The following is a 26270-nucleotide window of genomic DNA, read 5'->3' as shown; positions in this document are numbered from 1 at the left end:
CCCCCCCCCCCTTTACCTTCCCTTCTGCTCCATCCTTCTCGCAAGAAACTTACAGTTAGACGAACTTATAATTGATGATAATGCGTAATTATAACGTACGCTAATGAGCAGGGATAGCGCGTCTTTCGTGCTTCTTACGCCGAACAATTTATCAACTTAGAAGCGGGACGTTGCCTGTTAATGAATTTAAATAGGAAACGAGGGAAACAAAACTCTCGCACTTCGTTATCAAGCGCGACAGAATCGTGGACATATTCGAAGCGCGTTGTTCGTGATGCACGCGCAATCGACCACGCGCGACTGCGATGTAGTATGTAGTCGCACGTGTTCGTTCGCTCGCTCCTTCGTACGTTCGTTCTCGTTCGTTAATGCATTGTGTCGATGTGTTCTCGAACGCCAACGGTCCGGAGACGCGAAAAGTTTCAATAACCCGATAAAGTGTGTTCCGCGTCGATGGCGCGAGACACAGGTAAATGATGTGGCGAGCAATGGCGTAACAACGTCTGGCAATGTCATGCCAGACGACCGATTGTTTCAGAGCAGTTCGTGATATTTGCGGCGTGAATACGCGTGTGTGAATATGTGAGTACAGAGAACAGCGGATATTTTAGAGAACCGTGTGAGATGGCTGTAAAACAGAAAAGCCGTTGTGCGTTGCTGTAGAACGCGACGAACAGAAATGATTATGCAATTACTCTGGTAGAAATGTATGCAGTTCACGTTAACATTCATCTAGCCATTGTCTATTATTAATGTATTATTCTTATTAGTCGCAAGAATACTGCGCAGAAGTTCGACAAAAATCTGATAGAGTTTTATTTAGTGATCGAAACTTGCACTGTATAATATGTAGACCGATCTCTTCCAAGATGTAGTATGAGCAATATTAATTCAGTTTTATAATATGCACGTATTATGTAATGTCCATCATGAATCAATTTGGAACGTATTTATTATTGGGACGTATTCTATTATTGAAAAAGAGCTTAACATTACGCGAACAATGAGTGAGGTTACAAAAAAGTACAGAGAAAAAAGATTGGAGGAAATAAAGTATTTGACAATATTAAATCCTATAAAGAATAGCAAACAAGATTAGAAATAAAAGTGAGCAAAAAACAAATGGAATATATATACATGTTAAATAATACACTATTTTACTGCGATGAGAACACATTAAACTATTCTGATGATAATGATATAAAATGAAAACTTATGATGATTCAGCCTCGGAACCTAATGAAATGATACAACTACAAAGATAGCTAAAAGGACATGTGTCACTTGGTAGTTGTGAGAGATACCTCTTGAAAGACAAAAAATGTAAAAATATACAGGATGTGGCATTTAAATTAAGACTCCTAAGCACACTAAGACAAAAAATGTCAAAATATACAGGATGTGACATTTAAATTAAGACTCCTATACACAAAATAAAAAAAAAAATGTTTTCGACGAAAAGATAGAGTTCCAAGCGGGATGTATAATAGTGCTATTGGCTTGAGTTTGTGATGGTTGCGTTAAGGTCTTTTTAAGACCAGTTTGAATTTTCTTAATTAAATCATAATTTTTTTTTAACATAAATCGATTTCCAGAATCATTCTGCGTGTAAAAGTATTGGGATAAAATTATCGAAAAGAGTGAATGCTTTCTGAAATATTTTATATTTTATTCTAGTATTTTCCAGTACAAAATCTCGTAAAACATTCATTTTCTGATATCACTTTAATACTTTTGTACGCAAAATGGCACAAGAAATCGATCGGTAATATTAAATTTTGTATCAATAAATCTAACAAAATTTTATTAAAGATATCTGTTTCTTTACAATAATCGATTTTATCCGTCATTTTACGTACAAAAATATTTAGGTGAGGTGGTCGAAAAATGAATATTTTATAAGATATTTCATACCTTGTACTGAAAAGTATCAGAATAAAATGTAAAATATCTTTGAACATATTTACTTCTCGACAATTTTTTTATCTTAGTATTTTTATCTTATTACTTTTTTATCTTACTACTTTAAAAGACTGAAAAATTACCATAGAATGTGCTCTACATACTAACAATATATGACCTAACCTACAGTAACATGACCGACTTTCGGGTGCAAAATAGTCGCAAATAACCTCGGGGAAGGCTAAAGGTACGATGACGATGTCACCAAATCAAGGAAGAAAAAAAGACCGACTTGCGGCACATGCGCAGGATAGGTACCACTGCACATGCGCAAGAATCCGAATATATTGCTACGATGGATCTAACGTTATGGGCGCGACTCTGTGGTATCGGCAAATTATTTTCATGACTCTGGGGGATGCTACCGAGGGAGTAGAGTGACACTACATTGTCAACCAGGAGACGATGCAAACGTAATAATATCACATTTGACGACTTTTTCAAAATTGAATATTAGGAACCGCGAAAATTGCTTTAAAAGTGAAAAATTATCTAAGAATGTGCTCTTTATGCTAACACTACATGACCTCTAACCTGCAGTAACATAACTGACTTTCGGCCCATGCGCAAGACAGGTACCACTGCGTATGCGCGAGAATGCAAATATAATTCTACGATGTATGTAACGTTATGGGTGCAACTTTGTAATATTGAGAAATAATTTTCAAGATTCTGGGCGTGTTACTGAGAGGACAGAGTGACACTAACACACATTGTCACTCAAAAGACGACACAGAGCGAAATAAGCACACTTAACGTCATTTTCGAAAATACACCTTTGCAAACGCGAATATTTCTTTAAGAAACTTTAAGAAATTATTCGCAGCTTAACTAACTCAGCTTAATAAATTAACGAAGCCTCAAAACATTTCGGCTCGAAACTCGACTTAATAATTTAGAGGAAACACAAAACACTTCGGTTGAATCTCGGCTTAATAATTTAGTGAAGCCTCAAAACATATCAATTCCGAATCTCGGCTTAATTGTTTAGCGGAATCTCAAAACACTCGGGTCTGAATCTTGGCTTAATAATTTAGCGGGTAATCGAAACATCGATTCGAGTCTCGGTTTAATAATTTAATTTGTTATTCTTAATTTGTCGAAATTTAATTTGTCGTCTTGTCAACAACAAACGCGTATGTATAAGAAAATATCTCCGAAGAGATACAATGTCGTATATAATGCGACATAACAAGTTATAAAGTATATTAATCAAACATTATATATAGAGCATATATACGGTATATACAAAACATATATAGAGCATAAAAAAGCATACATAACAGAGCACATAAGTATGACGTTGAAATATATCAGTTTAATGTATCATTAAGAAATAATCCGACGAAAAGGAAGCCTGCCGAGTCAAAATTTCAATTGGCCCTTGTTATGCAAGAATGATCCAATTAAAAAAATTATAAGCTTTTATCAATGGATATTCCATTAACATCTTTTTAATCCAAACAAAAAAAAATTCAAGCCTTATAGATGCTTGAAATGAATTAAGAAACAGTTTTTTTACCAGTCGTGTCTTTTGCATATTTTTCTAAGAATTAATCTAGTTAGTACTCTTAAAAAAAATGGAAATGCTTGACTCGTTGAACTATTGCGAAAATCTCAGAGCTAAATTCTTTGGTTGGATCATTCTAATATAACTCCGGCGAATTGCAAATTCCAATTCATACTTTACTTCCCATCGGACCCAATGCGATTTACGTCTACGTGCATGCAATCTACGTAAGTGACGCTTTGTGTCTACTATATGAGCGTCTAAATTGAGCGCTCACCATTGCGCGTCGTCCCACGGTGTCCAGGATCCATCAGCCATCCTGTCGCTGCATCTGACACTGCAATAATCCTCGCGTCCCACGTCGCCTGTAATTCACTCCCGATCGCGATAATCTAACGGAGGTTTCACGAAAAATCTCTCTTGAAGAATACACTCCGAATTACGAATTGAAATATCGCGAACTGCGTTTTCGAGGATATGTCGGCCTTTCGGATAAGCGACGACTATGTGCGTCGAATTCAGCAACAGTCTGATCGAGTTGTAGTGTATCGCTTTGATACACGGGCAACGCGAATCGCTTACGAAGAAAACGGGATCCGCGAGCGAAGGGAACACGCGACGCGAATCGAAGGCCGATTTCACAAAATCTTCCGACATGAGGGCGAAGTAATCTGTGCGAGATTCTCACGTACGACACGGAATATCCCTAATGTAACGTTTCGATGGAGCAGCGTAGTAGGCTGCAATACAGCTCCGTAATATTTTTGCGGATAACAGCTCCGCAATATTTTTGCGAAGACAATTCCGCAATACTTTTGCGGATAACAACTCCGCAATATTTCTGCGAAGTTAGCTTGCGACTCTTTCGCAAATACGATCCGATAAAATTCGTAAATCTATCAAATTAATAATCGTGAATGCGAGCGTGAATAAAAAATCAAAAACTATGAAAATTGTGACGATAGAGATAGTAAAGATTCTGTTCAAAATCCAAAATGTAGCTTTACTCGAAATGCAACTAAATCAAAAGTATTGAAGTATATTCAAAATTCACACGAAAAGAATATTACCGCGTGAGACGTCTGTCTTTGATGAAATTTGTCGCGCGTTGCGCAAGTAAATCAACAACTGCTCGCATGTTTGACTTGTGTACATCGCGTTTTTCGCGAGGATCAACGCTCGCTAGCATTGTTTCTATTGTGTCCCGCGTTGGGAAAATCTAACTCTAAGTGAAAAATTGAAACCTGAAAATTTTCCGACAATCGTAAAATTAATTTTGCGAGCAGTTCATATAATCACGTTAGATCGCTTCGCGTAGGTGCTGCACGATATCGAATTTTACTTAATAACGAAGCACGAACTCTACTTTATGAAATGCAATCGCAATTCAAGCTCACGCGAGAAAGAAAAGTGAGAAAATGAACGACCGGCGGAAGATCACGCGGGTGATGTGATTGCGCATTTTCTGTGGCACAATCTCTGTAGCGCAATCCCTTTGCGCGTTGGCGCAATCTCTTTGCGCGTTGGCGCACTGCTCGAAACATCTGGAAAATCACATTCAATAAAACTGAATAATTTTACAAAATTTTGAATGTTCAGAGCGTATACTCAATATTTTAAGCATCTACCAGATAGTGTTTGATTAATCAAAATTTCCTCTGACAAAAATCATCGACCAATCAATAATCTAAGTTAATCAATTAATAAATACATGTACATTGGGAAAAAAATATTTGAAAATTTATTTACCACATTTATGTAAAATATGCATCATTACTAATATTATTATTTGAAAAAGCGATTTTCCAATTGTTTCGAGTAGTGTGTAATTTTTACTGGACGGCACGTACACATACTACAACTACAACAAAGTAAATCGCATTGATTCGATAAACATGCATTATATCGAAAGACTTTTTGTCTTTCTATTATCAATATATTTCTTGTTTTGACTCACCAAACCGCTGATCAGGGTAGCCACATTCTGCTTTCGTTTCTGGAACAGAAAAATGCCATTTCGCCGATTAGATTCGTGCATTGATGACGATTTGAGTGAAGAAGTTTCAAGGATTAAAAAAATAAATACGATATTTTTCACGCTGAAAGAATTTTCGAAATACATTCACACTTGGAATGTTCCATTTTTCTCGACGTTGCAAATAAATGTCTTAATCAGAACAAATCAAAATTTTTCAAGTGATGATGTTAATCAAAAAAAATTCTTCCCGCGTGTAATTATGATTTAACGCGATCTTTAATTCGATTCAAACTACCTCGATTTCGAGCAAGAGAACTATTAATCTTGTCAGATTTCTAATTACAAAAGCTAATTAATGAAGCTCACCTTCGAGCTAACCCCGCTCGGCCCGAGCCAGGTCCTCCAGCGCAACAGCGACTCTAAGAGTCGGCTGGTCGTCTGCTTCGTCTCTGCAACAGAAAGCAGATTTAATTTACACACGACAATGGAGCCATTGAGGAACTCAAAAATTTTCAGTTTTGTTGAGTTTCTAATTATAACTACCAATTAGTTTCTAATTATAAGTACCAATAGCTCACCTTCGAGCCGACTCAGACAGGCCCGAGCCGAATCCTCCGGCGCGGCATCCTCCAGGCATTGCATCCCATAGAGACTGCGTCTGCTTTATTGGATCTCTATGATAGAAATTTAATTTAATTTAATAATTTAGTATTAATTAGTTACACGCGACAGCAAAAACAAGGAAAAGAAATTGTCGTAATGGCACCCTCGAGTTCCTTCCCAATGCGCAATAAGAAATAATTAAATCATAACTGAATAAATAAGTAATAATACCCGATTAATTAATGGATGATGATATTAATATCTGATCGACAACCGTATGATAATATCCAGTAGTACCAATTAATTACACACGATAGCAAGACGAGGTAAGAAAATCGTCGTAACGGCACGCTCGAGTTGCTTCGTAATACGCAATAAAAATAATTAAATGACAACCGAATAAAGACGTAATAATATTCGAATAATAAATGAATGATGATAATATTTGATCGGCATTGAGGAATTCGATCGCGACGTTTCTCTATCTAACAAGTTAAGAAGTAAAAAAAACGCGATAATTACCTGCCGCAGTAAAGCTCGCAACACCTGCTCACGTGAGGAGTACACGTCTTAATTTTTCTTAATTATCGTCTCAGTTGTCGCGAAGTCAAAGCGCGGTATTAAAAATCGGCACGAAATAATGTAGAAAATAACGCGGCAGCTTCCGATATGCTCGTCTCAACGGTTGAGAATGTAATGACGCTCGAGCACGTGCTCGCGCACGCGTGTTTACAAGACCCAGCCGCATTCCCCCAAGCGCTCAGTTAGCGGCACGAGCCGTTACAACGATACGTTTACTTAGCCTTTGTGGAGCCTAGAGTTTTTGTTAGAGCCGTTGCCCAGGTATTGTTATTATCGATTATTCGATCATCATTATTTCGTTATTATCCACTCATAGATATTATCACACGATTGTCGAACAAATATTATTATTATTATCATTTAATATTCGTATTATTAGTATTATTACTTCTTTATTCGATTATTATTTAATTTATTCGGTTTTTATTTAATTATTGCTATGACGCATAGGAAAGCAACTTGGGCGTGCCGTTACGACTATTTCTTTACGATTTCTTCGTCTTTGTTCAGACATTATCGTCGTTGTGATAAACAATTGCGTGGTCTCTGAGGAAATTATATATATATATATGAATGTATATATACACTCTGAATATTCGGACGTTGTGAAAAATGTGATAAAAGTACGGTGCCATCCCGAAAAATATCTGTGAATTAATTTTTCGCTCTACTTTGTTACAGAAAACCTAACCGCATGTAATCATAAACTTTTCTGCAAACTTTTCGTATCTTTTTTGGCACCGAAACTAAATTCTGAAAGTGTAGTAGTGATCTTTGAAATTTTTCTAATTGGAACATCCACAGTTTCGGTATGTACAATCTGCAGAATGTTTGTATTATACAAATATTACACTATTAACAGCTCAAAATTTAAATTTAATCATATTTTTTTGTTTTCGTAACATATTGAGCAATGCTCCAATTTATTTTTGCATGCATTTTTGTTGTGTAAAAGCGTTTGTAATTCTGTGCAAGCAACAAGACGTTAACTTTGCAGAAAAAAGTCAATGTTATGTCGATAAAGTTTTCATGTCCGGCATCCCCTTAAAACCCTACAACTTTTGTCTAAAACATTTTTTTTATTTTTTATATATTCAGGATTCCCAATTTAAATGCAGCACGCTGTATATTACGCATCAAAAATTCCCTGCGCTATGACTCTCATTAGCATAAAAATTTTTAAATTAAGGAGCATGCAAAACAAAATAATACTGGGGCAAATTTGGCCATTTTTACGAACAGTGAACTTGATTATTAATCAGCTAAATAATTTTTTGTTTAATTGAGTTTAAAATAGTTGTTAGTTTAGACTTTTATCTCTCAGCGTATTTTTAATCGATTCATTATCGATCGCATTATCTCCGAGCAAATCCGTATTTCGTAGAAAATCGCCGCAGGAGGAATGCGTTTAATTATGGCCATACGTCAGTCTGAAGGCTTGTATATACCTCGATATATGAATCGCCGTTCGTATCGGATCTTACGAATAACGTTAAATTACAGCAGCGGACGCTAATTATCGCGATCGATGTCGACCGGCTCGAAATTCGGGGATATTTCGCGCGTGATATTTCACATGTACGCGACTGTCATTAACGCGCCGTCGAACGTGGAACACCGGGCTGACCCGAATCCACTGGAAATTTTGCAATCCCCGGTGTCACTGGCATTCCATTGCCGTTGGCGATACAATTATCCCTTACAAAATACGACCCGCGCTGAAAACTGCAATTCGGTCGCTCTCGGGGCATGCTCTCTCTCTTTTTTCTCTCTCTCTCTCACACACACACACACACACACACACACACACACTTTCGCTCTCTTGCTCTCTTGCTCTCTCGCCGACTTCGCGTTAACTCTTTTCTATTTCTGGCATCCTACCGAAATAGTATTGAAACGAATACGAATGATGTGTCGTTAAGGTACGAGACGCTCACACGTAAATTGCGAGGAGAAAGGAATAAATTGAGCGCAGGGTGAATTAAAGGCACTTAGATTTTATTACATTACGAATTCAATTTCGCCTCGCATCTTGTATAATTTAATTTCACTTAATTTAATTGGAATCCCCAATATTCTCTCGTCTTTCTTTCTAGACGTTATTGTGTTTGTAAAATCTTAAAATTCGTACTCGTTCAATAACAACCAAGAATGCTAAAACGTTTCTCGAACGTTACACTGGGTTGTTTCCGTAGGGATTTTTCAGAGAGTTTCGAAGCCGATGCTTTATAGCTGGGCTGGGTAATTTTGTTCAATAATGTATCGACCGTTTCCTCCTCACAACGGCAGAGGATTATCAACGAGGAAACGAGAAAAATAAAGTTGCACCTGAGCATGAGGCTTTGTCGGCTTTGAGTTTTTTTGTAAAATCCCTGTAAATTTATCGAGCAATCTAATATATTGTTACACTGAGAAAAAAAGTGGTTGAATCAATAAGATTTTGCTAGAACGAAGAAAATTCGTTTTAGTCGATTGAATGAATTATACAGAGTGTCCCAGACTGTTCTCCGCAATTTCTGTGAGAACGTAGAACGGATTGAAATGAACACAAAAGTCCTATACCGTTTTGCGATATTCGCAATAATAGTCGAGATATAAATAAAGAAGATTAGTGAATAATAACGCGCGATATGGTAGATGAACTATAGTGGCGATATGTGCTGTTGTGTGCTTATATATTAGGTCAAATTGAGCAAAAAAGCCCTCTATCATTTTGCAAATAATAGATTTTTATTAATAAAAGAAAATTTTTACATAATTCTGCGCAATAATATACAAATCTTCTCTAATTAATCTCTAAAAATCTATGTTAAAAATGATAAAGAATTTTTCGTTCAGTCTGATTGAACGAAAAATCGGGTAATTGCCGATTTTGTGGATTCAACTGCTTTTCTTCCTCAATATACACACGACGACATCGATGTCTGGATATTCCCGGGATTAAAAGTTACATGATTTTCAACCTTAACGCTTACAACGCTTCGGCAACGTAACGCTTGAGATTAAAATCGCATAAATAGCTCTAGTTATAATGGCCTTTTTAACTGTAATGGTTTCAATATTATTCGTACACACAAAAGGCCCAAAATCGTGTAACTCTCGATCTAAGGAATGTTTGGACATCAATGAATGATGTACAGTCGCGAACAATAAGGTTGACTGGTTTCAACTTCACGCGACTCAGTTTCCTTCTCATCTCACTTCTAGTTAAGAACGTACTCAGGAACTAAATCGCGCGAAATTGAAACCAGTCAGCTTTATTGTCCGCGACTCTACATACATTTACTGTGGCGCTACGTGCAGACAGCCGAGCAAAGGTGCACGTGAAACATGTAAAATTACACAGGGCCTCATTCTTACTTACGCTTACTTAATCAACAATGAAGGCACGGAGTTATGAGCGTCATTACATTAACGATTCGCGTTTACTCGGTTGCTCTCGACAACCCTTTCCGACGGCAAACGCTCCTTCCTGCTTCCACGAGCGGCCTGACCGAGAATCATGGATGAGAGAGATCCCGAGGGTTCCAAAACAACCACGAGACATCTCTCGTCGTTCAACGGAGAGAATGGACAGGGACGCGCGGAGGGTTTGGGGGGAGAGAGTCGAGGGATAAATCCTCTCTCGTCTACGCGGCCTCGTACTAAGTACGCCACGGTTGCGACGCGACATCGATTAATCACCTCGGTGTAAACGAACAATGATTACCTACGTAAATTATTCTTCGATTTACGCACGATTGATGGAATATTCATAAGACTCCGGCATTCGTTGCCGCGCCAAAAAAGCCCCGATGGGATCGTGCAACGCGCCTGGTTCCGTGCAATTTTTCAAACGTCTCACGTCTTCCTCGTGAACGCATATGGCTTGTACTTCGGGAGCAGCCTACACACACTGTATTTACGCTTCGCCCTTAACGATTACGCACCTGCTTGTGATACACAGGTCGTCAACAGACGAGCCTAAATGATGATGTATCTGTAAGTACACAAGATTGCATATATGCCTTGCTATTCCCTAATCATGTGTGCTCTAATCGAGAGTTAGATAGTTATTAAGAATTTTCGACCCAACGCATTCATTTCTAGATAGTCAAGGATCACGACTGTTGATTATTTGAGAAAACGATGTCAAGCAGCTGTGACAGCACTTGGACAGCTTGATGTTTTGTTTATGTTTATAATTGCGGTTATTCACGTGTTACGCATAATCGTGACATTATTAGTGGTAACATAATCATAAAACGTGAATAATGATGGAAGTACTATGCTCGCTATCTTATAGCTCCTGAAAGAGTACAGTTTAAATATTGCAATTTGAATAATCAAGAGTCACGACCTTTGAATATTTAAAAACGAATGTGTTAAGTCAAAAATTTGTAGTAACTCTTGAATTTCCCATACTGTGAAATCCTCCTATATTCAGCAACTTTATCAGTTATTAATCTTCGTCGCGATCGATCCTTGGCTTTGTTTTCTCCCTGTATTTAAATTACGAGACGTAATTCGATGAGTTGGAGAATAAACCACCAGCTGGGTGGAACGTAGGTGTTCCTCTCGCAATTTGGACGCGAGCTGCGCGAGAAAATACGAGCGGATTTACGGTACGCCTACAGACAAACGGAATCGACACGAACCGAATGAGCTCGACGCGATTGCCCGACAGTGGAACGTAAACACGCGGACAGACCATAATGGAAGAAGAAAAAGAAGAAGCGGGCGCAAATGCAACGAGGATCAGGATGACGGACGCGACACAGAGTAGATACAGCGTAGGGCAGCGAGAGATCGTGGAACAGAGAGAAGGGTTCGCGTGGGTTACACCCACGGAATGAAAGCGTCGCGCGCGCGGGGGTGGATGAGAGACCGAGCGAGAGCGAAACTAGGGCGAGGGGTGTTGGCCCAGGATGGGAGTGCGTTGCTACTAGCTCAGGCCACTGACACGCCGTCCAGTTCTAGGGGGTGGATGGAAGGCGCGTGGGTCCTCGCCGCGACCCCGGCGACCGATGCAACCTACTTTGTCGCCTGTTTCATTTGTGCGATAAGACACCGCCTTATCCGTCCGTCTTGTCTGCCGAGAACGCTGATTTCGTCAACCAAGTAGAATATTTCGTCTTCACGTTCGCCCGCGCAATTTAACTTTCGCGCGTATTTGCCGTGTTTTATTTACGCGCACGACGAACTTCCGAGAATTCAATTAGACACATAACACCTTACGCCAATGGGAACTCTTCGAAATTAATTATACGTCGTCGAGTATGTCTTGTAAACGAGTTTCCTGACTCTTTTTATCATATTCAGTATCATTTTTAGTTTCTTTTCTTTTTTTATCGTTAATAGAAGAGTCAAGTTGGATTGCTAATCTCTCGTTGAAATTACGGAAGTTAAGGTCAAAGGGTGCGAAGGGCTGGCGTAATGCTATCGATCTATCTAGTTGCTTCAAATCTTGTTAAAGTCCTCGAGTACTTCCAAATTCGTTATGTTCTTTGTTTACGCAATACTCTCCACACTATCTTCACCGTAACAGCACTAAATACTATAATTCTAGTCCTATGTTTTCGAAAGAAAGAGAGAGAGAGAGAGAGAGCATAGCAGAGAAGGATGATTCTGAGGAGCATAATTCTACCTCGTAGAAAATGGCGGCGAAGGAGAATACAACGGCATTGTCCGAACTGTCGTAATTTTCAGCGCTCGCCGTCAAATCCAAACGACAGCTGCCGTTTACGGCTTCGCGTTGCGGCGTCTGACCTCAGACGGGTCTGTTCCACTTGCGAGTACGTATCGGAAAACCCGCCACCGCGTCTGCTCCCGACTTCGTCAACTGCACGACTCCGGAGGCGCAACTTGGACGCCGCGAACACTCCGATGCACCTTTCAGAAGGATACCGCGTTGGATAGTCAGAGAACTATTCGAAGTGTCCCGGATCAACCCCGTACCACCGTTCAACCGCAGATTCTTTTTGTTCGATTACAAGTCAATATTCCCTCGAATCGAAAATTTCTCCAACGTTATGCCACAGACATTCGCCCGGTAACTTTCAAATGATGGTTCCGTTGAAATATAGAGGATGCCGCTTTTCGTCCCTTCGCAATTTGACCTCTCGCAATTTAATTTCACTAACTGCACGACGCTGTGGGGAGTTCCGCTCATCGTCAGGGCTCTGATTTGTTCTTATCGGCAGATATCGATACTTTATCATCGTTGTTTTCCGCCATCACGGCGACAGAATGTTATGATATACTTAACATGATGTTTGACTTTAGAAAGGGCGCATTCTATGTGCTCGCGGTCAAAGGACCAGGTGATTTGGCACGGATTTTATTGACTACTTCTAGTGAACCGACATCGCGGCGCAGATCGGCGTAGCTCCAATCTTCTTTGTTTACCTCATAACGTCAAAAACTATAAATCTTATTATCCTTCGTCCATCCATCATACTCGATAACGAGATTTTATTAATTAATTGCGACCCTTCCTAAGTGTGATCAATATACAGATTAGAGTGCCGAATAAACGTAAACACCTTTCTAAATATATTCATGAAATATATACACATATGTACTATATATATATATATATATATATATATATATATATATATATATAGAAAGAGAGAGAGAGAGAGAGAGAGAGAGAGAGAGAGAGAGAATAGCCCACGTAAACTGTGACAATCCAAAAACTCTAAAAATATTTGTCGTATCAAAAAATTGTTCATGAGACAATTTCATGTATTCGAGGGATTTTTTTAATTATGTAAACAAAAATTCATTCCTGCCCCTCCATAAATTAAATAAAATGTAATAAGTTTTACTTTTAATAAAGCAAAAAACAGAAAAACTACAAGTCTTTTATTTAATTTAAAATTTATCACATTAGTTTGAATGCATTATACTTTAAAGTTTAAATGTTTATAACTTTTGATAGAAGCATTTTTCAAAAAAATGTTCCAGATAAAGTTAACTTCCTCTCCCCTTTAAGGGAGAGCGGGAGCGAATTTTTGTTTCCATGGTTAGAAAGATCTCGAATACATGAAACTTTCTCATCAACAACTTTTTTACGACAAATATTTTTAGAATTTTTGGCTTGTCATAGGGTTGTAAGCCATCCTGTATATGTACCAAATATACAAAGTATATCTGACGCTAAGTGTCCCATATTTCGTGTATATGTAAATTAAGTCAAACTGAACACAAAATTCCTCTACCATTTTGCAAACAATAACGTAAAATTGTGAGTTATTAATTACAAAAATATGTCGTGAGATCGTCCATTAGGTCAAACTGAACAAAAAAATTTTCTACCATTTTGCAAACAACCACGTAGATTTTTAGTTATTAATAAAAGCACATCAGTACCTTATCGCACACGATTATTTGCTAATCTTCTCTGATTAATAATCCAAAATTTGATGTTGTTTACGAAATGGTAGAGAATTTTTTGTTCACACAATTAGATCTAATCTATAATGATGTGATGGCAGGCGTTGCTATCATAACTCATCTATAATCGCGTGCGGTCATTCGCCAGTCTTCTTTGATTAATAACTCAAAAATCAACGTTGTTTACGAAATGGTAAAGAAATTTACTGTTTAGTTGGACATAATCTATAATCACATGATATTAGGCGTTGCTATCACAATTCATCTGACATATCGCGTGCGTTTATTCGTCAATCTTCTTTGACTAATAACTAAAAAAATCTACGTGATTGTTTGCGAAATAGTAAAGAACTTATCTCTTCAATTTGACCTAATCTACAGGAAGTGTGGGACACTTGGCGTCACCCTGTACATTCATAACGCAAATTCAGTATAATAACGCGTATAAAAACACGTTACCGGTAACTGCGCATTTCATCCGACACGTAAGAATACGTAAAAGATTAGCGCGACTAGACGGCGGACGTTATCATGGCGTATCGAATCGAAATGGTGATATCGAGTGACGCGACGCGTCAGAATTATCCCTCGAGCTCGCCCTCGATTCCACCGACCTTTCCCTCGCGGAAGGGGCTTAAGGGCGGGGTAAGCTTCGCGTCTGTAAAGTCGGCCGCAAATGCGCCAAGTCGGGAGAGTGTGGCGGTACGTCGACCGCCGATACCCGCGAACTCGGTCAGTGGGTCAACGACAGATGCATCCGGTGCAGTTGCGTGACCCGCTCTCGGAGTGCACCTACATCCGCGGGGATACACCCGCGCAAGCCGCGCGTATGTCCCGCGGGCCCAGCGAACGCAATGTCCGGCTCTCGCAAATTCTCCCTTCTTTCCCGCAGGCGACCGCGACGAAGAAATCCGTCAAGCTGGCGCCGTTCAAGTTACGCTTCTCCAAGATGCTGAAGTCGCGGAGCTCCGGCGATAATCGCAGCAACAGCGTGGAAACCGAGGAACAGCTACGGCAGGTCGATCGATCGTCCCTGCCGTCGGACGAGTACGCGGATGCGAACGACACGAAGGCCGACAAGAACTGTTTGTCGATCAGGAATGAACAGACGATCCCCAGCTCGCCCCCGCCCTCGTATGAGCACGTGCTCGAGGAGGTGAGTGCGCCGTGCTTCGAGTGCATGAATTTCACTTGCTAATGAAGGGCGCGCCGACACGCGAATTGTCGCATGTTGCTCTTTAAAAAAAATCAACGTTAAAGTATAACACCATTGACATTCGCGCGCGTGAATCAAACGCGCTGTCGGTCATCGTTCCTCTTCTTCGGCGATGGATCGCGCGCGGCGACAACACGCCCGTTTAATATCGCGAAATGAATGCGAAATGTACGCGCCCCGAGCTCTCCAAGTGTTGTCAATGTTCGCGACATCTCGTCGATGGAAAATGTAATGCGGGCGAACGTATGATCCGCACACTTACTGGCGTGTGAGTCGCGTTGGAATTGCGAGCGATCCATCGCGCGACAATTCGCGCTGTGCCTCCATCACCGCGCTCGTAATGGACTGATCTCTAGCGGTCTTGTATCGACGTTACACGATAAAGACACGAATGGGATCGTCGGCCGTGGCGTTACGAGAGGCGAAGGAGGCAGCCAGGGAGAGGCAGGTCCTCGATAACGAAAAAAGTGCAGGGAACGCCGAGGGTGGCGATGGCGGCGACGACGGTGGCGGCGACAGGAGAGCGCTCAAGGGACCTAAGATACTCCACAAATCGAGCAAGGAATTCTACAAGGCGATGGCGAAGCAGTGGGGCATAACTTGCAAAATGAGCGATCACTGCAGGTGCTTGGATTGTCAGGTACGTGTGCGAGAAATATCGCGTCGGAGAGAATTTTATGAAGAGTGTGAGAGAAAAAATATCTAAGATATATAAACAATATTTATTCGGTGCGTACTAATAAATATTAAAATAAATAATACATAATTAGTCTCTTTCATGAAAAGCAACGCGCAATTTTAGGAAAGAGTGTACATTTCCTCTCATACCATTAATATACATATAATTAATAATATAATCAATAATATAAAGTTAATATTTTATATTATATATTTGTTTTATAATATTTATATTTTCATAATATTTTAAAAATATTTATATTAAAAAAATATTTTTAAAAATAATATAATTTTCATAATATTTTAAAAAGTTTTAAATATAAAATATTTTTTAAATAAAAATATACAGTGTCCCAGATTCGCGTTTCCACAACATTCACGGGGAACGTAGAGCGGATGAAGATGAACATAAAAGTTCTATACCGTTTTGCAATATTCGAAATAATAGTCGATAATAATATATAAAATATATATTATTATCGATAGGAATATATAAATATCGATATTATTATCGATACTAATATATGGAAATAAGTCTAAATTCTTTTATTTGAATCAAACAAACAATTGCTTCCATAAAAAGCTAGAATTTTAAAAGAATGTATATTTTTTATCTGAAAAATATTTTGGTATAACTCTAAATATGTTATTAGTATCCACCGAATATTTTTAATTTCTTAGAAATTTTTTTCTCTCAGTGTGTCTATATTTCCCAGCAAAGTTAACACAATAAAATTGAAAAGATAGAAAAGAATAATATTGTCGAGAATAAAATGCCTCATTTAAACTCGAGATTTTGTTTGCCACGATGTTGCCAAGTGATTAAAAAAAAAACTAACGGCTCTCTAATTAAACGCACTACAATTATGTTTTTCCGTACTACGATTGCGGTGACAACAAGAGCTTTCGTTCGAGAATGAAAGCGCGAGATGCGAGACGCGCGCGAATGTTGAGAATTTCATCGTAAAAATTACGTTCTGCCGCAGAGCCATTACTTCGACTGCGATTACGAGAAGGACGAGCAAGAGAAAGGCGACGGCGGCCTCAGCGCCGGAACACCGATGTTCATCTCCGAGGTGATGCACGGTACCGCCTGTGCCCTTCTGTAAGAACGTCGCTTCCGCACTGGTACCGCTTCTCCCGACGGGCAAGACGTCTACCTGATTATTACACGCACAAGACGAGGAGTCGACGCCTGAGCAAGCGTGGCGAGTCAGCCTCGGCGAGAGAGCGCGCGTCGCGCGCGTTATATGCATCTATATATTCTGCTAATATATAAGAGTACATGATGCGTGTTGCACACATAAGGAAGAGAGCCAGCAAAGATAAGGAGACATCTGCGCGCTCGTTTCACGTCAACGTAGGACGACGTAGGAAGCTACATCGCGCGCGATGTGAATAAGACACGAGCTTCCTGTGTCGTGCGGAAAAGCAACCGAGAGCCGTGCTTTCTTTCGCGAATTCTCGTGCACGGAAGTCGCGCATTCAGCTTAGCGGAAGTGCAGCGACAGCAAAGGAGGCACGACAAACGGAACGTCGCGATACAGACACAATACACCGGACGTATTCTCCCGCATTTGTCGAGATTGTCGATTTCCGTAGCTCTCGCGAGAGACACGGAGGAGACGCGGCGGAGAAGTCTCTATCGCGACGTTACCTATTTAAATCAATCAAATGTATCCCGGAGTTCGCGTGTGTACGCCTACTCGCGCTCCCTGTCGATTTGTCATCCTAGCGCTCGATGCAACGCGCGTGATTGTTACGCGTTACATCGTATCACGATGTTGCGAAGAGCCAATCGACGTTGCGCCGATCGGCCTGTAAAGTATTTTCGATATTCCCGACGACCCCGCGACATTACTCTCACGACACTCCTCGCGCGAATTCATCGTCGCCCGCGACCGGCGTTTGATTTGACACATGACTAATGAGAACCCGCCGGTCATCGCGTCGGCGTGTCGGCTTTATTACTATCAATTGCATCGCGCCCGTTAGAATTGGAATTTTATGGCAGAGTGATGAGAGAGAGAGAATGAGTGAACGTGATAGAGCGAATAAGACGCCTCGGTTTGTCGCTTTGTTACTGTCGCGCTTCAAAACGTTGTCGTGCGAAACGCGCTGGCGATTAATTTCAATTGCAAAATCGTCCGCGTTAATTTCTATCGTGTAGGTGCGTAAAGCGTAGCGCAATTGTGTGCTGTGCAACCGGGAACTTGACAACACTCAGAAAAATGGTCTTGGATAGAGAAAAATTATCTAGATACAAGAGACGTATTCCCTGAGATAGATAAATGACTAGCAAATACTGCTATGTCGCGTATGTGTCGCATTTAATCAACATAGATGACAGAGGCGGAATTTATGGGTGGACTATTTGTCTAATTTAGCAAGGAGGTCTCTATGTATGACGTTCATCCAGATGAAGGTCCGGTCGTACTGCTTATTAAAAATTGATAACGGGACCTGAATTTTTCTGTAAATATCGCCAGAACGCTACTGCTACTGCGAATCCCACGTATCACGGACAATTTTTTGGTGGACAACGAAAAACAGCGATACATTTCAGCTGTGGCATTTAGAATTCGAATTGGTCCAGCAAAACATTCTTCTGAGTGAATGTTCTCGATGAGTCACGTGTTACGTCACCGATACGCAACGGCAGTTACGTAGGCACTTTTTCCAATTATTTCCAACATGATGTTGGGCGTACATCTGCATCGAACGATACAGAAAGTCGACACATGTGTAACAGTCCGGCCTGTTCCGATGACGTTCTCCGTCGCAAAGTTAGTCGCCAAGAACGGCACGTGCCAAGCCTACTTGTCGAACTTTGTAGTAGTCATCGCGGAGCTCTTGTTTGATATATTACATGCGTTACGCACATATCGAGTTTTTTCTAACGCGAGCACGCTCTAACGCGGCGAAACTTGAGTGTTGAAGGAGCGACGGATATCGCGGTGCGCCATTTTTCACATCATTCACGATGTATCGGGAGGAGATGGACCGCGTTGTTCGCGCGGAAAGGAAATCCGCTCTTTCCTCGTGGAGGGTGTCCTCCACGAGGTATGCTCTCTAAAGTACAATCAGTGTATCCTTCACTGAAATGCTACACTTGTGGTTTGAAAATGCCGCACGGGTGGTTCAGTTACAAGTATATTGCCGCAATCAACAAAATTTCACTGAAAGAACCGGTCAATAGTACACAGAGGAAAAGACTTGATTAGGCCTACGTGAAGTTTGAGCAAATCAACGCGCTGTAGTCGAACGACACAGAATTTCAGCGGGGTCCTTACGGTTTAAATTTGATTCAAAGAATAAAAATTCCGTTTCCTTCCACTAAAACACATTGGTTCGTTCATTACAAGCAAACTTCATGTTAGTACAACCAAACTTCTTTCTCTGTGCAGCAACCGTTTCTTCTATTATTGATGCAGTTTGCAAATACAGAGTGCACACTCAAAAAAGTGGTCTTGCAATTACAGCGGAAATTATCCAGATATAAAAAATTTGCTAAAATAGATAAGCGACTAGCAAACCTTGCGATATCATATAAATATACTGTATTTAATCAATATGGATGACAGAGACAAAATTTCTATCTGAACTGTTTGTGAAATTTAGCAAGAAAGCCTCTCTCTGTGGCGTCCATTCAGATTAAGGTCAATCAGAATTGTTATAAAAGTGAATGTGGTAGATAAAGAAGACTAGCAATGGAAGACAAACGAGTGTATAATTCTCACGTCTACCTAAATTTACTAGCAGAATTTACACTGCTAGAATGCTGCTGCTGTGAATTCTACGTACCACAGACAATTTTTTTAGCAGATACGAAGAACAACGATCAATCTTAACTGTGACACTTAGAATTCTACGTGGACTAGCAAAACATTTTTTTGAGTGCACGCAAATCGCATTGAAGTCGCTAATTCCCTCACCATGAACGCAGAAAAAGTTGGATTCAGCACATAACGAGTTTGTGTACTGCTGATTTTGGAGTGAAATCTTACTCTCCTCCACTTCTTGACACTCCTTAATTAGAATCAGTGAGATATAAGACGGAGCAGTAAAGTGGCAGTGTTTTCACTGAAAATCAGTGAGTATCCTCTGAAATATTCCTTTTACTGATTCACTTTAAGAGAGTGAGAGCTCGAAGATCTCCTGCTACACGTATCTTACAGCCGTACGTAGTTAAGCAATTGACGATTATTTAAAAGAAATAATAAAAGTAGCGATTTTCCGCGAAGCACGCGCGCTTGAGGGGACGCGTCGAAACTCACGCAACTCATGAAACACATGAAAGTAATGTAGGTGAAAAGATAACGTCGAGCCCGCGCGCGCCACGAGGCGACATTAATCCTGCGAATCCGAAGTGATTCCACGCGGACAACGAGCGAAGTATCTTAGCGAAACATAATACAGTACCTGCCTAATACTTTACGAGCCTTTACGACGAACTGTTTGTTCTGTATTTCCCGGAGAGCAGGGGAACAACTATGCGCGGTCTTCGCCGCGCTTCTTTTTATATAGAACGTCCCCGTTACTCTTGTACTTCGATTAACGACGGTCACTCTTTCAACGACATGTGTTTTATATTCCGATATATTTTCCCCTCGTGACGTCAATTGTGCATCGCGCACGGCTCGCGGCTACGGATTTTTCGAAAGCGCACTTCCGGCGCGGAGCGTCTTTTATTCTAGTTTTCCGCCCTCGTTGATACGACGTTGATCCGTCACTAGGGCGATCTGTCTAGTAATTAAATATTCGCCCAGTGAATGAATGATTTAGTGTCTATTATAGTATTAAGGTAAGGTAAAATGCCAATTCCTAATTCTGAACATTCTTATTGTTTCGGCATTTAAGTATGAATATTTAAACTTTTAACATAGAATGTATGTATATACTTGATACTTGTATATATATTTTATGTTGAAAGTTTAAATATCTATATTTAAAGACCAAAACGATAAGAATGTTTAGGATCAGGTACATGTCCAAGTATTGGTGCTTTTACTTTATGTGGCGCACTTTATAGTTCAAGTAAGTGACTAGAGTAACTCACAGACTATGTAATTATATAAGAAGTGCGTTGCGGAAAGATAACCCTAGCGGAAATAAAAAAGTAAGAAAGAGTATCAAATGTTTAATAACACTTTTCTTATTTTGTTTCGAAACTCTTCTTTGTGCAAAAAAGAGTTTAAGTAAAGTGTTATTAGACGTCATTTTAACCAGGGAAGCTGGCTTCGCCTGTTCAAATATTGGCTTAAGGAGTAATTAATATTAATAATTTTCTGATATATATGCGGTCAGTCTGACGTGAAAGATTGCACATACGTTGACACTGTCACACATTAGAGGAGACCGGAACTATATGATCTCAGAGCCATATTGCTCATATCTTTTTTTCAGCATTTATCTTGAGAGGAATAGTGGTTATAAAATCGCAAAATAGTCTTTTTAGAACAAATATTTTTCCCTTAGTTCCATTAAAATCGGAATAATATTACAGCTAAGAAATAGAAAAAAAAACTAATTTTTTGGTAATAGCAAAGTAAATTTTCAACCGCTTCAAAATTTTCTATTAATAGCCTGCGCTACTAAACAACTGAACCCAGTACTAGGATAAAATAGCTATGTTGCTATATATTCGCGTATTTGGTTATTCCGAAACAAAATATACAGTTAACAAGATTGTAGCGGGCATTAACAAATAGAATAAGGATGTTTCCATCACGTCTGTACAATCAGTCACAACAATTAGTTGTCTGAGAAATTGTAACTCCAAGATCCTACAATATAGAGCATCTAGTTCTGGTCTCCCCTATTATCTTTCCCTATTATTTTATAAAGTTAAAGTTGAATATTCGGTCTAACAACCGTGACTGGCTCTAATTTGCCTTCCTTCTCTCACTTGATTGTATTCTTAAAAACCGTGTTTATATGAAAAAGTAGTTGAGTTAATGAGAAAAATTCGCTCAAGCAAACATTTAGTCGACTGAACAAATTATATATTTACTGTGATGAGTTATCTCAATCAAAGTTATCTCTTGAGTTGACTCAATGATTGCGATTTGGTTGATAACTATATTAACGCAACTTGTTGCACTAACGTGTGATTTGTCCGACAATGTAATATTTTGAAGTGATCGCCAATTTTGTCGATCCAATTGTTTTTTTCTCAATGTAGTTCGTTGTTTGGTGCTTGAGTGTTTATTTACAGATTTTAATTGTTCATTTATACCGGACAGATCGCCCTAATACCATTTTTACATAGAACACTCGTTCTAGGGACGGGAATATATTGTACTTTGCTCGCGCGGACAACTTTCCGATGCAGACGCGAACGATCGACAGCGATTTATCCGTTCGGGAAATTACGACGCGAACGTCACTGACATTCGTATGTTATTGCACGCTGTTCGTTTGCTCGTTTATAGTTTATACATGCGTGTGTATGTCCGTATATGTGTGTGTACGTATGTATGTATGTACGATACAGAGACAAGCTAAACGATAATAGACAGAGAATATATGCGGTATGAAACGCGAGAAGAATATATATTAGTGGGTCGATTAGAACCCCGTGGAGGAAACGACGCGAAGAGCCACTGTTTAGCGTTACAATCGGTGCTTCCGATTATTATCGGACGAAATTACACTATATTATGAGAAGGGTCGTTCTTTAGTAAATCAGATGTATTGAATATGACCACGAAAACTGTCCATCACGTCAAGTTCCCGAGAAAAAAGGGATTTAAATCTCCTTAAAAATACGTTTCTGATCATTTTCACAAATTCCTAACGCATGAATTAGACATGCTAGTAACTTTAGTCTGAAATTGAGGCTTGAACCTTCGTCACTTTAAAAAGTCGGAAACTCAAAGTGCAATTTCGTAGAAGCCACCCTCACAGGAGGATGAAGTCAATGTCATAAATTTATATAACAAAATAAATTATCTCATATCCAACAAATTTTTGGATATTCATGACCACAAAAACTCCTCTATTAAGGACCATTGTACTTTTTTATAACAAAAATGTAGTCAAAGATCCATTCTGCAGGATACACAATTTTTTAAATTTAGTTCTAAGTTATTTGTTCAATTTCAACTCCTTCAAAGGTGGTATGTGCGATATGTATAAATAAGGTATTTTTTTCCTACAATCTTATTATTTTCTGAACCTATCTCAAACAAAAATTTACCCAGAAATTTGTTGAGTGTGAGTAATAATTTAGCTATTTTGTTGTATTTTATGGTAATACTTCATTCTCCTATGAGGGTGACTTTTACGAAAAGTTTCCGACTTTTTAAAATAAAAATAAAGATTCAAGCTTCAATTTCAGGCTTTCTCGAAGTTGGCACATTTAGTTTATACGTTAACAATTTATAAAAATAGCCAAAAACACATTTTTGGGGATTTAAACCCGCGTTTTTGTCGGAAACTCGACATGATGAATAGTTTCTGTGGTTACATTCGTAATCAGCGGAGCCGATTTACTGAATAAGGACCCTTCATAACAAAAATGCAAGACACTGATCAAGATATGTAATATAATATTATCGGACAATATAAGTCATAATATCGCGACAGAGGTATCGAAGGATCGCTGACTACTCCTCTGGCTCGGGAACACTAATCGAGTCGTTACTTAACGAATTATTTTTCAACGTCCCGTAGAGGAAGGGATTGTCTCTATCTCCTACACGTATAATCCGAAGGCACAAAAGAGCGAAGATGCGATTAGCGTTAGTTTCGCGAAGAACTGAGAATGACGTGCGCAGACCTCGAGCCCTATTCTGAGTGGCGATCATGTAACTGTTTCCTAAGAAACGTGAAAAGTGAAAAGTTTCACGTGAACTCGAGTCTTTAACGATTATATAACTTCCCGAACAATGGCTGCGTTCAGCAGAAAAAGCGCTGGAAGCGGCTTTGCGACTGTAAGATTTTCTTCTCAACGATACTAGCGATTTGCGCTTTTCCAACTTAATTTACTGAACAGTCGATATTTTTCCTAGCGCACTTTCGCTATGCTGAATCGCTTGGTAAACATGCTGAGAGAGCGTAAGTCGCTCAGTGTCGTTCAACAGAAAATCTTACGAACAGTTTCAAAGCTGCTGGCAGCGCAGCGCAAAGGGCTTTTTCCGCTGAACGTGACTAATGGAAATATGAAAAGAGCACGACCAAGTTTTATTCCTTTTCCGTGAAATTTCGTAGAATTTTAAATATTCCAATAAGTGATACATCGATTTGAAGAAGAACGAATGGATATCAAGAATATAAAATCTTAATGTTGTTTTCCTAGTGGTTCGAGAGTTAAACGATTCAAAAAATTGTAATCTTAACAAGCAATTAATATAGTAGCTAAAAAAATTATATATATAAAATTATACGACTACAAGAATAAAATCTTTATATTTTTATTTTACTTAACATAAACTTCCAATTGACGTATCATTAATTGGAATATGTAAAGTTTTTGAGAAAGAACCAAAATATCTATAAGCACTTAGCCGTACTCTTTTCACGTGAAACTTTTCATAAGTGTTCATGCCAGAGGAAAAGATACATGACCGATCACCTAACGCGTATCAAATGTTAAATATGCCTGTCTAGTTCTCCAGCTGAAACAATGTTGATGTTCGTGTAAGAGAAACGCAACTTGGAATTGGAAAGGCGTATTTAACATTCGCTATGTAGCCAGAATAAAGTCTCTCATCTGCGGATTATTCGGCCGACACGTGGTGCAGCTTCCCTTGATGGAAATCAACCGAATGCCACTTTCTTTTACACGCATCCCTATCTCCGAGCACGGAGATGTATCGTGCTACTATCGAGATATCTACAGTCGCGCTCGAGGGCGACTTACTGTCTCTCCGTTATTCTCAGTACTTCGTTTGCCTGTAAATATCCCGAAGCGTCAGATAACGAGTCTGACGAACGTAAGACAAATATTTAATCGTCGCCGATATCCGACCGCCGCGTTCGACAGAGATAGTGTTTACAAATCAGTATAGATCTGAGATCTCGGGGAGAAATTCGTATGCATCGTTCGCGACATCGGACCATAGCTCTGTAAATTTGGCGATCGAGCCATGATATGATAGACCAGAATGTCATTAAAAACGACAAGGTAAACGCGATCCATATATGTCGCGTACATTACACTAAGAGAAATTGTCCGATAAGAAATTAATAAACGAATATTTCCGATTAAAATATTAATATCAATTCCGAAAAAAATATCAATTTTTTGTATCCGATCAGAAAACATTCGATGAGAAATATCGATTCATAATTTTTTGATCGGTTTATCTGATGAAATACTATTATGATTACCATTATGATGATTAAATGCCATTATCGGAAGTATCCGATCAAATTTAATCGGATATCCTAATTTGATATAAAAATTAATCGGAATTCGATGGGAAATATCCATTTGTTAATTTTTTATCGGATAATTTCTCTTGGTGTAGCATAAATCCCTGGCAATTAGCCTTATTTTGTAATCCAGATCCACGGGAAGGATCGGCGAGGTTGGCCAAAATGTCAATTGGTTTGCAGCGCAATTTGCTGCCGCAGATGCGCTTCCCGCTTGGTGAGCAACGACTTGGGTTCTTCGCGAATTGGAACGGTTCTGGCGTTAAATCAATTTCGATCGGAAACGGAGAAGGGAAGACACTCCACAATCTAGTCGATGTGTGTATACATAAAATATCTATTCGTGTACGTACGATATATAGAGAAAATGTGTAATGCGGCAGAAAGTCGTTGTATAGAGAATATTGACTGTAAAACTCGATGTACTCTAACAAACAGCACCAATAAACAAGGCCTAACCCGAGATGAGATTTTCATTCGAAGATATTAACGATATTATCCCGTAAACCCATCACCTGAAAATTTCTTTTTGTGTCTACACTCACCCAAACGACTTGCAGTCAGGACTCTTTCTATATCTAGAACAAAAAAATAGGGATTCGCTGATTCAAGAACTCGTTTAATGAATGAGTGCGAAGTAAAAGTACAAAATATTATAGTAAAAATTGCATTAAAAATTTTTACATCTTTTTTTCATATGTCTTTTGTAAAACTAAACCATAAGGAAATTGTAATATAAATTATTATAGAGAATAAATTTCACGATCTCTCTCTACTCTATTGTATAATATAAAAAACATTCAAGTGATTACAATCATTGTTATTGTAGTAAAAATTACGTGGAAATTACATTTCTTTTTATAATATTTTTTAAAGCTGGACTATGCTGAAAATAATGTAAATTACTATAGAAATGATAGAATTGATAATTTACCTGATATATATATATATATATATATATATATATATATATATATATA

The 26270-nt window shown here is 39.0% G+C and overlaps 2 protein-coding genes across 2 annotated transcripts in view; one reads left to right on the top strand and one right to left on the bottom strand.

Moving 5' to 3' along the window:
- The window catches only part of LOC116842211, a 119163-nt gene extending 113267 nt beyond the window's left edge, over positions 1–5896 (bottom strand). The window contains exons 1-2 of the mRNA XM_032811072.1: positions 5817–5896; positions 5430–5468 (exon numbers count right to left, since the gene is read on the bottom strand). The gene's annotated coding sequence lies outside the window, so the exon portion shown is untranslated. The remainder of the gene's footprint in view (positions 1–5429; positions 5469–5816) is intronic.
- LOC116842212 overlaps positions 1–22763 on the top strand; it is a 34206-nt gene extending 11443 nt beyond the window's left edge. Inside the window, exons 2-4 of the mRNA XM_032811073.1 lie at positions 14908–15171; positions 15617–15871; positions 16896–22763. Coding sequence (XP_032666964.1) covers positions 14965–15171; positions 15617–15871; positions 16896–17018 — 585 coding nt within the window. The 5' untranslated portion in view covers positions 14908–14964 and the 3' untranslated portion in view covers positions 17019–22763. The remainder of the gene's footprint in view (positions 1–14907; positions 15172–15616; positions 15872–16895) is intronic.
- The last annotated feature ends 3507 nt before the right edge of the window (positions 22764–26270 follow it).

The sequence above is a fragment of the Odontomachus brunneus genome, unplaced genomic scaffold, assembly GCF_010583005.1.
Source record: "Odontomachus brunneus isolate Ranch 3 - 2012 unplaced genomic scaffold, Obru_v1 Obru_scaffold_022, whole genome shotgun sequence".
Lineage (NCBI taxonomy): Eukaryota > Metazoa > Arthropoda > Insecta > Hymenoptera > Formicidae > Odontomachus > Odontomachus brunneus.
Note: the sequence above shows the minus strand (reverse complement) of the source record. Positions and strands in the feature narration are given on the sequence as shown.